Raw genomic sequence first — 12,493 nt, 5'->3', positions numbered from 1 at the left:
GAGTTCATTGGCTGATTAGAGTGTGGCACCAGGTGTCTTAAATATTTAACCTTTTCACAATATTCAAATTTTCTGAGAGACTGATTTGGGATATTCCTTAGTTGTCAGATATAATCATCAAAATTAAAAGAAATAATGAATGAATATAATATACAAGTTTCACTTTTTGAAATGGAATTGGTGAAATAAATCAACTTTTTGATGATATTCTAATTATATGACCAGCACCTGTATATTCATCATACAGGTTGAATTTCAGCTTTGATGCTTTTATTTTTTAACAAATATTGCCATCGCGATGATTGTCAAAGTCACACTTTGACCCCTGACACTGATGCAGTGCAGAGATTACGTGCTTAAAAATTGCTGGTCAGTAAATTTAAATTATTATGTAATATTGTCAAAGAGCTCTAGGGGGCAGTCAAATATAAAATAATAATTCTCGAGTTCATTCTTCATGTTGTCAATGGAGCTCTTTCAGCAGTCAATATTCAAATGTTTGAGGCCTGCATTTAGGAGATTACAACAGCAAGTTTTGAAAATACATGCATTTATTAAGCCCGTTACTAGACGTTCTTATTAGAAAAAAATATTAACGTTTACTAATAAATTAAGAAACCCACATCAACAAATCTGTCTTTTTTTGCTTTTTTATTTTGATAGCAGTTGTGGCCAAGATAGTAGCTATTCTATAGTAACAGTGGATATACTACTGTATGATGGTACTAACTATAGGAAAAGAGATGATGAGTTTAGTTTAATACTGAATACAAGGAGAAAAAGCAGAGTAGGACGGGTTACACAAAGTGATGCTGTTGTGGACATCAATAATCTTCATTAGAGCATGCAGCAATCAGATTGACAACAGAGTGAGAGACAGAGAGAGAGAGAAAGAGAGAGGGGGGGCAGAAGGGAGGAGTAGTAGTAACACACTGAGCTCACTTTACCGCAGTATTCTGACTAAGGGATCAGGGCAGCCGCTGCACCGATAGGCTCCGTTACTTAGGCAGAGACAGCGACCAGACCCTCCCTCCCTCTCCCTCGCTCACCCACTCCCTGCTTATCCTCCTCTCTCACAGTCTCCCGCGTCTCACTCACACATACACGCTCAGTGAGTCTGTCTCTCTGTCCTGCTGTCACACTCAGCGTTTCAGGAACAGAAGTTGACTCTTCCACACTGATCTCTGCATGACTGTCACAAAGGTAAGCGCGTGCTGGAGTGTGTTTTTGGTGTGTGAAGCAGGGAGGGGCTGCAGGGTTTGAGCTTCACTGCAGTGGGATGTTCTGCTGAATCTGTGACTGTGTGCTGCAGTGCTGGACAGGTGGAGCTGCACGAGTAGTGTGTGTGTGTGTGTGTATGTGTGTCAATGCAGGTGTACAGAATTTTATATATGCATGATCATCTGGCCAGTACAGACTTGTGGATGTATATGTGTGTGTTTGGCAGCCTGTCTCCATATGTGAGTGTCTGTCCCTCAGTAGGGCAGTGGGTCTTGGCTGGGTGAGGCATGTTTACATGTTTAGCAGTCTGATTACTGAGTGAAGCTCTTAATCCAGTGCTGTCCTGTATAAAGCTTGCGCCGAGAAGAGACTGCTGAGCAGCATTGTGTGCATTTTTGCTCTGATAGTATTGCACAAACTTTGCATGAAAGAAAGATAAAAGCAGTGCAGGTGAGAGAAGGCACCAGAAAGTGCACAGGGGCATAAAGTTCATTCCGTAAACCGGGCTGCTTTATGACATTGAAATGACATTTTCACCCTTGTGGTATAGCAGGTGTTATACTACCTCTGGTGTGTTTAACAGAATAGTTCACCCAAAAATGAACATTCTGTCATCATTCACTCACGCTCATGTCATTCCAAACCTAATACATTCTTTCTTCTGCTGAACACAAAATAAGATATTTAGAAAAATGTTGGTGCCCCAACAGTGGGGCTCCATTGACATCCACTGTATGGACACCAAGAGTTTTCTCAAAATATCTTCCTTTTGTCACATAGAAGAAAGATGCAGGTTTTGAAGGGCATGAATAAATGATTAAATCCTTTTTATTTTTGGGTGAACCATCCCTTCAGGTTTGACTTGCATGTAAGAATTGGAAAAATTACAGTCTACAGGCAAACTACAGTTTAACAAACATAGTCACCAACCCCCTCTTTCTCAGTCTCTCTTACTTTCACACACATATACAGTACACAAACAAACAAATGTACACACATACACCCAGCTGAAAACATAGGCAGGCCTTAGCCACACATATGGGTTAATGTCAGTGAGTGTACAGAGTGTTCGTAAATGAAAACTTACTTCAAATTTTCACAATTAAACAAAATACGTACCAGTAATTCCCAATTGAATCAAGCTCATAACGCAGATGGTAATAGACATGTGTCAGTGTGTGTGCGATCTGTGCTGCAGAAGGTTAAGGAAGGGGAAGGGAGATGTTGAGCATGGGCTTGAGTGATGGATACCATGCAGAACAAAATGACCTTGGAGTCTTTCTGTACGTGTGCTGACAGGGCAGAACAGCAGTCTGTGTCGGCCAGAGAGCAATTCCACTCCACTGAGATGTCTGGAGTGTGCTGTGCATACAGTATGGGTGTGTGTGTGTGAATTTTCAGACACAGGTGTTTGACCACACAGGTGTGTGACAGGATATCCCCGTTGACCTCTGGGACTGTTGTGTCGCGCAGACTGTCATGACTGGGACAGGATGCATCTCCCACTACAGGACTATAAAGCAGCTGCCTGCACCTCAAGTCCTCCTGTCACACATTAGCAAACCACAGCATCTTTCAAATGGTTCCAGGAATGTCAGTATACAACAGGACTTACTCAACACTGGTCTACAGATTAATTGACGTAAATCAAAATGCATTACCATTACAGTGTGTTTGAAAATAGTTTGTTTTTATAAAAATCTATGCCACAATATCACATTAATGGTAGTTTATTCAAATAAGTGCCTCAACAAAAAAACCCACTCAATATTACAAACTATAGAAGCCCTCGTCGTATAGCCTGATTTATTTTAAACAAAGCTTTACTTTGCATTAAAACACATAGGCCATCACTTTACAGAGAACAATCTCTCAAGATTCAGGATTCTCTCTGTCTTACTGCATATGTGCACAAAAAACAATCGGCAAGTTACACAATGATCCATTTCATATGGGATGATGGGGGGAGGGGTTGGGATCATTCTGTCTCATGGTGTGGAAGGTCAACACATGTGCCCTCCTGGTTTTGTTTAAAGCTTAGCGTATATTTAGCCCTGAAACAGAACTCACTGGACCTGAAATGGCAGCAGACATCAGTTTGACCAATAAATGTTTGGCTCAGTTTCCACCCTAATAGCAATGCACAGAGCCACATAGACGTCAATGTGTTTATAACGTTGGAGACATTCACATATTTGGCAGACGCTTTTATCCAAAGCGACTTACATTGCATTATCCTATATATTTATACATAGGTATCTGCAATCCCCTGGGATCAATCCCACAACCTTGAGTTGTTAACGCAATGCTCTTGTTAATGCAATGCTCTTACCACTGAGCTACAGGAAAGATTCACTGTTGTCTTTAACCCAGTCAGAGGAATGTACAGGATAAAAGTGAGAATGTGCTGCTCTCTCGGCCAGTAGTAACCAGAAAAGCACCATGCTGATAGATCAGTGTATGCGGCAAGTATATTCTAGGGTATTGTGAGAAGGGTTTTCATTTACTGTTTGTAGTTGTGCATGTACAGTAATGGATGAGAGACAAGAAGGCTGATAGATTAAAACAAAGAAGATAAAAAATTAACATTGTGTGGGTGGGAGGGCTATTATTTTAAATTCACAGGTGTAAGACACATTATCAAAACTATACTCCATAGGCAGATATCATCTCATGCATGAGTATGTGGGAGTTTTTCCTGGCAGGGATGTGACATTAGGTGAACATATTATGTGCATTAACTTGTTTTACATTCATTCGAGTGTATGTTTTTTGCATGTCCAGCGTGTCCCACATATACAAACTATTCAACAATCCAAATTATACATTCATATTTCTGTGCATAAGTGGAGTACCGTGACATTTCAATCAGCGGTCAAAACGTCTACCAAAACCTTCAGCCTGAACTTAAAAACTTAATCTGATCACACTAACATGACTTCAAGAGACCATTCTATTTATCCATTTAAAACAATATTCCCCTATACTACAGAAAATAATTTGTGCATACTGTACTTAATAGTTTTTCAGTCTCTATTACAGTATAGTATCAAATAATATAGTATAATACAGTACAGTATTGTGCAGTGCAGCCTATCCAGATACTTAAGTGTTCCAGACCAGTTTCAGCATTACTGATTATAATGGGTTCTATACATTTTTCAGTGTCTATATAGTATAGTATAGGACAGTACAGTGATACTTTAGTGTATTAATCAAGTTCAATTTTAGCATATTATCATCCAAGACGTCCAAGGCTTTTATTTTAAGGTTGTTGAGATGACGTTTGTGATCTTCCTCCACATAAATTGATTTAATATATGGGGCAACCGGATTTAGGGTCCAAATATCAGTTTCTTTGAAGCTTTAAATGGCTAAATGAGACATCGGTTGATGAATTAGGGTGTTTTCTAAGACAAATTCTACTTTTTTTACATTTTAACCACAAATACACGGCGTCCTTTAATCTCCACTGAATTTGCTGGCTGTTGTGCACACGCTGAGAATTGACACATTAGGTCCAAGTCCTAACAGCTAACTTAGCAACCCAAACCTCCTGCTGTCTAATGTGCTTATAGAGAAAACAACCAATAATGAACAAATAAGGATAAGGTCTTAAATTTTTTATATACAAGGGGGATCAGTTTTTGGTGCAGATATGAGAAAGCCTTTGTCTTTAACTTTTAACTTGAGGCCAAAACTTTAAACTTCTGGCTAAAAGGCCTGCACTAGACCAGCAATACACAAGGCCTGCACAACAGCCTGAACCAGCATAGATATTAATGTTGGCATAAGATGTTTTTTCAGCAGAGCTGTGCCTTGTGTCCACGGGGATGCAGAGTTTCAGTGGGACTTTTCGTAAAAGGAAAGGAGATCATGTCATATATAAATATCCTGCTCAGAGAGTTTAGTTGTGCAGAAATAAGGAATGAACATGAAGTACAGCCATTGCGAAGAGGATGTGCTTCCTGTTAAGGGGTCCTGGGTAAAGTGGGATATAGTGCTGTAGATAAACAGCAGCTGTGGGGCATCAGTAGACAGTAAGTGTTCTGTCTGGGGTTTTTTCACTAATACTTTATAGCACAAAAATCAAGAAACTATGATGCCTTGTGATGTCTGCCTCCATTCCACGCCAGTAATGAGACAATGAGTCTTTGTCAATTATAGACAATGGTAGACATAGGGAACATTTGTGAATAAACAACCTGTGCCAAGATGCAGATATTACACACTGATGCTTTAAAATACTAATGAAACTTTGGGATTTGGGAATTCCTAAAAAAGGCACAGTGTAAAGCGAGCCTGTCAATTTCTTTACAATGACCGTCTGTACAATAACAGAATGTAAAGTTGCATAGGAATAAGTATTGTAAATGGCAGTTACTAAATTATAGTGTTTTAGTAGTAGAACTGTGTTCCTGTAGGAATCCTTGTGCGTGTAAGAGGTTTACACTGTTGTACAGAACCACAAAAGGAAACGCTACAGCCCACACAAATGAAAGAGTGTGGGAGAGAGAACTACACCGTGAGAGCTGAAAAAGATGGGTCATATGCTTTTGCTCTCGGGATTTCAACACATAACTCATACTTGTAGAGTCCCATGAAAATGAAGCTCATTATCTGAAATGCAGCACAGCACCACATTCCATTCATTGATCCCAATGACTCTTTGAAATGGGCTTGCCGAAATAGTGGATGTGCATGTCAACAGCAATGCACTGTATAAAACTGCTGTAATCCACATTCTCGCTTATGTTAGAGTACAAAATATATACGATCACCCACCTCTATAAACAGTCACAGAAAAAAATGGACAATTCCAGTCCAGGGTCTGTTGAATTTCAACAAAATAAAAACTCAGGAAGGACATAAAGTCATCCAACGGCAATGTGAAAGACGCAATGACAAGACAAAACACATGAAAACTGTGATAAATGGTTATTACATAAAAAATTAAATTTAAAATTTACAAAAATTACTATTTGTCTTAAAATGATTATGAACTTGTTTTCTTTGCAGTATTTGAAGTCTGACAAAAAAAAGAGCATATTCTCTGTAATTTTCCTTTTCTGCAAATAAATAATAAATGGAGACGAAAATTTTATTAAATATCTATGAAAATGTAAACATTTGGGAGAAATATTGTAGGTTCACAGAATGAAACAAAAATTATCAATGTGAATAATTATCAAAGTGGTCTCGTCATTTTTACCATGGCTGTGTATGGATGCTATGTTGCAGAGAGTATATATAATTTTGTGTGTTCTGTTAATTAAGTTGAACTTTTTCAGTATGTAAATGTTTTTATTGTTTGAATTCCAATTCCTTTTTTGCAATGTGTACATCACACATAAAAACCTTATCGCTCAAGTTTCCTATTATTCAAGGTACATCATTTCACCAGCTTCTGCATATTTACTCGTTTCTGCAATAATAATGTCCAAAATATAAACTCAACAGAACATTAGCTTGACTGAAATGCTTACCTTGAGCAATTTATTAGCTGTCAACGTGGACGCTCCTTGACGTGTAAGAGATTTAATTATTTATGATCATAAGTGGAAGAATGCACAATGGAAACATTATACTTTTTTTAGACTTCGGGCAGAGGTAAACAATACCTAAATGTTCTTTGAGGTTATTGCTGTTGTAAAAGGAGCAGAGAGCAGCTTGCTTTGTGAGCAGAGAGAAAAGCGAGGTCAGCTGAGAACTACGAAGGGTTACATTCCTTCTCAGCATTCACTGGCCCTAAGCAGTGTTTTTTGAAGTGATATGCCAAAAACTCAATCCTTTTATTTTCTTAGAAAACCCATCAGTTAGAAAATGCAGAGGAGCACAAAAAACATATATGCGTGTGTTTATGAGCATCTGTTAGAGACTGCACTTTAACAGCAGCATGGATTAGCTTTTACAGCGAGTGATAAATATTCACACCACCAGGCATGACATTCTACCACTTACAATCAACTGGGAAATACAGCAGATTCAATAACTCGATAAGCTTCCTATAGCAATAAGCCCAACGTTAACCAGCATAGCTGTGGATCAATAACTAGACTAAATCAAAATGTTAAATATATTCTGTATAGCAAACATGGTAACTGCATTACTTACATTACATACATGCTGCTGTTGTGGAATGAGATTTAAAGAAACAAGGGCCATCTGAACTAAACATTTTCTTAAAGGAATTGTTCACTTTCAACATACAACATAATTTATTCACCCCGTTGTCATCCAAGATGTTTATGTATTTTTTTTCTTTAGTTGAAAAGAAATTAAGGTTTTGGATGAAAACATTCCAGGATTATTCTCCATATAGTGGACTTCAATGGACTCCAAATGGTTGAAGGTCAAAATTACAGTTTCAGTGCAGCTTCAAAGGGCTTTAAACGATACCATGTGATGAATAAGCGAAATGATCGGTAATAAAAAAAATGATATGCTTCATAAACACAAATGCTCGCCTTGCTCTGTTCTTCAATGAGCGATCACGACTTCACGTATTACGTAATTACATAAAAAAGGTCACGCTTGACGTAGATACCCACGCGAAATAACAATTTTAAACAAAAACTGACACAAAGACAATTGAATATGTGTCATTGAACATTCAACAACTTTTGAACGGTCCAATTTCTCCACATTTGTAAACACTGACTCAGTACTGACTACGTTAAGCGAGACCTTTTCAACGTAATTAAGTATTACAGAGCAAGGCGAGAATTTGTGATTATAAAGCAAATACATTTTTTTTTTAGAAAATGACAGATCGTTTCACTAGACCCTTATTCATCGTCTGGTATCATTTAAAGCCCTTTGAAGCTGCACTGAAACTATAATTGTGACCTTCAACCGTTTGGAGTCCATTGAAGTCCACTATATGGAGAATAATCCTGGAAAGTTTTCATCAAAAACCTTAATTTCTTTTCGAATAAAGAGAAAAAATACATATACATCTTGGATGACAACAGGGGTGGGTAAATGATAATGAAAATGTTTGTTGAATGTAAACAATTCCTTTAAGGCTGCTTTCAGAGCAGCTGGTAGAGGGACAGATGATAATGTGCAATGGAAAAAGACAGAAAAACACCAGAGTTAATGTCTGGAAAAACACAGGAAAAAATACATTATAGTTTTTTTGTTCTGTTGAACACAACAGACATTTTGAAGAATGTAGGACAGCAAACGGTTCTGGGCTATGACTACCATTGTATTTTTCCCTACTGCGGTAGTAGTCAATGGGAGGCTTAATCTGTCTGGTTATAAGCATTCTTTCAAAAATCTTTCTCTGTGTTCATCAGAACAAATACATTTATACATATTTGAAACAACTCGAAGGCGAGTCAATTATGAATTTTCTTTTTTGGGTGAATAGTTTCAGATCACTGTACTGTTTGCACTAGTAAGCAATCCTGTCACTGAATAACTTATAACCTTAGCGTTCGATGAGTGGGATGTATTACCGGAAAAAATAAGATGTCATTATATTTTGACAAGGAATTTCTCAAAACATTTTAGATAGTCTGAATATAAATTGTAGCAATGCATAATACAGTTAATCAGATTAAGATTAGGACAAGATTATCAATGCATAAATAATATTCATTCAGAATCAGTTACAATTTTGTTTCCCATGCATGCGTCATTTTTACTATTACTATCATCTGCTCTTATGCAGTGTATAGGACACATGCAAACACACATGCGTTTGTCAATGAGGAGGATTGATTTAAACTGCTGATGACGTCCACGACACAAGCAAGCAAAACAAGCAAATTGTTGATTGCAATGAATGGATAGAAAAAAATGCAAATCAGGTTGTTGTCATAAACATTTGGCTATGTAGATATTTATCACTTTGCATTACCTTGTAGTGAACTACCTGGTTTCTCTAAGGAAATTTTTAAATACATCAACTTTTCACAAACCTTGAACCCCCAAGAGAGATAATTTACATCAGTTAAAATGTTGCAAAACGTGTATTTGTGATAAAAACACAAAATGTAGGAATTACTTAAGACTATACATATTGTGACATTAAGCATGTCTTTCATCCTCTCTTCTCCTTTTTCCAACACAGTTTTTCCATTAAACATTATTTACTCTTTTTTTTGTCCTTGAACGCAGTCTGTACTAACAGAATGACACATCCTTGCACATCCTCTCATATATTGGCCTCAGAACATTTCAGAGCGCACCTTGCAGAAGCCTGTTTTAGCCCAGAGTGCTGTGCTAGCAATCACACTGAAACACAATCCTGCCAGCACTGACAAAGTCAGATGAGATTAGCAAAACAGGAAGACAACAGGCTAATACGACATTGTCATGTCAGTGTGGAAGGTCACGGTGCTCATCAGTGGATGGCTAACAAAATTACGCCACTGTGATCAAGCTGCTGTTGTCATGGCACCATCTGAAACAACGGTGCTCTGCGAGGTTAAATGAGTGTCTTTGTCTAAATCACCTTCATTGAGAAGGAGTGGCTATGCAGATCTGTATACAAAAGTAATGGTAGAATATAAAGTAATTGAAACCGGAGCATAATATGAACACTACAGTATGATTCGTATTAGAGATGATATAATCAATGCATATGCTCAAAATGCAACTATTAAGATGCAATCAATATTTATTAACTATGAACATGACATTTGATAGTCTTCTTGTAATTCTTGTACAGATAATTGCTTAGATTTTGAATATTATAAAACATAAAGGTATATTGCCCTCTATACAGTAATGGATTTCAATGCTTAGTTTATAGTGGCACAATGGATGGGAGTTTTGGGTGTGGTGTGTCTGGGCAGATGGCACGTCTGAGCTATGATGCCACCCCTCTCTGTATCAAACAGGAGCAGACTGTTAAATTACACCGAGAGCCAGAGACTGCAGTAGAGAAAGTCTGTCCACTTAGCAAACCACTGCCAATTCCAAATCCTTAATCCTATTTATAAAATACTTTCTCTATGATGAGGAATACTGAACTGACTTTACCTATGGGCAGTTTAAAAGCAATGATGTGCACACATTGGAATCTAAAAAATTAGACTGCAAGAATGCAAGAATTAATGTGAAATTTAGTGTTAAAATATCACGTCACAAACAGATCTTGCTGTCATGCATGATTATTATATGTACAGTCACACTTATAAATATATGAATATTTGTCTTGAGACTGCTGGGTTTGTTTTAGCTATATTAATCAAAAACAGCCAACTGCTATTAAAACTTATCAGGCAGTCAATAAATGATTGCTAACAGGTGAATTGGACATCTACTGAATCAGAAATGACAGGCTCTTAATCATTATGCATGTTTGTGGGACTTTTGGCATTCCATAACTAAGAAATATGTAGGTTGGAAATAATTTAGCAAAGTGCATCTACATCTGTGCTGGAGCGCTCTAAATAATGAAAACTATTCTGCCAGCAGAGAGTATCTTTTGCAGGAGACCAAGCCTTGCTTTCCAAGCACAGACAGAATTGATTTTAAAACCATTCGACTCTCCTTCATAAGGCATCAAGAACACAAATATATACAAATAATATATAACACAAATAATCACTATGTTTTAATATCTTTTATCCATCCATCCATTTCATTGTAGTTGCTTTTAGAGCTCCATTAATCCATTATCCTAAAAATGATAGTTCACCCAAAAATTCTGTCATCGTCCTTTACTCACCTCCAGGTTGTTCCAAACCTGTATACATTTATTTGTTCTGCAAACACAAAGGAAGATATTTGAAAGAATGTCAGTAACCAAACAGATCTCATCCCCGATTGACTCTCAAAGTATTTGTTTTCACTACTATGGCAGTTAATCAGGGAAGAGATCTGTTTGGTTACTGACATTCTTTCAGCAGAACAAATACATTTATACAATTTTGGAGGAATTGGGGGATATTTGGTTTAACTATCCTTTAGGTAATTACATTTTAAAGCAGTCACACAGCCAGACCTTTGACTGTGGCAGAAGTTTGTAAAAGCTGCTTAAACTGACCAAGACCCTTAGGAAAAGCCTGACGAACATGTTAAGCACTCAGTGACAGTATTGGTTTTGCCTGCTGTTTCTTGGAGGTATTATTTTATACAGAAATAATAGACCTGATTAATCTTTTTACGGTATGGCACTTTCCACAAACATTTATACAGAAAACGCTGACGAAGCTTGAAAAAATCTTTACAGAATTGTTTGCATTATGCATTAGTGAACAGACTGGGGCATTATGTCGGGTGTGCCGTCTGAAGCAGAGATAATTTGAGGCAGCAATTAAACTTAACTTTTCAATTTAGTAGATTTAATTTGTTACAGTGTATTATAAAATACCACAGTGGTCTTGGTTTATTTTGTTTGGGTTTGTGTGATGCGCCTGTGTCTGCCCATGCTTGTTTGTCCCTTGCAGGCAAACTGCCACTACTAAGCATTTTCTTGAGTACCTGCCAGACGGCAGGCTTGTCTTTTTGTTGCATGGGGTTTAGAGTTGGCATCGGTACATCTCACGCTGCGTCACAAAGCTCACACCTGGTCACGCATAACAGTCACTCTATATTCTCCATTCATACCAAACAAAGCAATGTCTAATTTTATTTAGAAGCTTTTGCTTTTCATGTTGCACCCGCATATGATTGACACATTTTAGTCACTCAATAACTCAATATCTAACACAGTTAGTCTCAGTGGTGACCATAATGATCACCCCATCTAGTTCTTCATCATTCAGCCCCTTCTGTCTCCTAATGAGTGCCATCTTTCGTCCTTTCTCTTTGCAACAACCCCCCCACCCCCCACTCCGTAATCGCCATCTCTCCATCTGTTCATATCTGCTTATCACACTCTGACCATTAACAACACAGAAAGGTTAAAGGCAGGAAAACAACACACAGCTCATCTCCTGGGAATGTCAATCTCTAGGGGACGCTCTTGCAGTCAATGCAGAAGTAACACAAGGGGCCCTATCGTACACCCGGCGCAATGCGGGGCATTTTTGCTAGTTTCAGCCCGACGCAGATCTCATTTTCCCATCCTGCGCAACGTTGTTTTAATAGCAAATGCATTTGCACGCCCTATGAGCGTGTTGGTCTAAAAAAGAGGTGTGCTCAGGTGCATTGTTGGCGCATTGCTATTTTGAGGAACTGAAAATAGACTGCGACCAACTCAAACCTGGTCTAAAGTTAATGGTGCAATATTGTTTTAGTAATTTTAAGAGCATGTTAGGAATATGCGCCTATAATTCTGCTTATTACACACAGAGGGACACACAGAAAC

At 37.8% G+C, this 12,493-nt stretch overlaps 1 protein-coding gene across 1 annotated transcript in view; it reads left to right on the top strand.

Annotated features, from left to right (window-relative positions):
• The first annotated feature begins 907 nt into the window (after positions 1 to 907).
• The window catches only part of coro2ba (coronin, actin binding protein, 2Ba), a 30,193-nt gene continuing 18,607 nt past the window's right edge, over positions 908 to 12,493 (top strand). The window contains exon 1 of the mRNA XM_079468922.1: positions 908 to 1,203. Coding sequence (XP_079325048.1) covers positions 1,189 to 1,203 — 15 coding nt within the window. The 5' untranslated portion in view covers positions 908 to 1,188. The remainder of the gene's footprint in view (positions 1,204 to 12,493) is intronic.

This window comes from Barbatula barbatula (assembly GCF_947034865.1).
Source record: "Barbatula barbatula genome assembly, chromosome: 1".
NCBI lineage: Eukaryota > Metazoa > Chordata > Actinopteri > Cypriniformes > Nemacheilidae > Barbatula > Barbatula barbatula.
The sequence above is the reverse complement of the archived record's forward strand: the minus strand, read 5'-3'. Positions and strand labels throughout refer to the sequence as shown.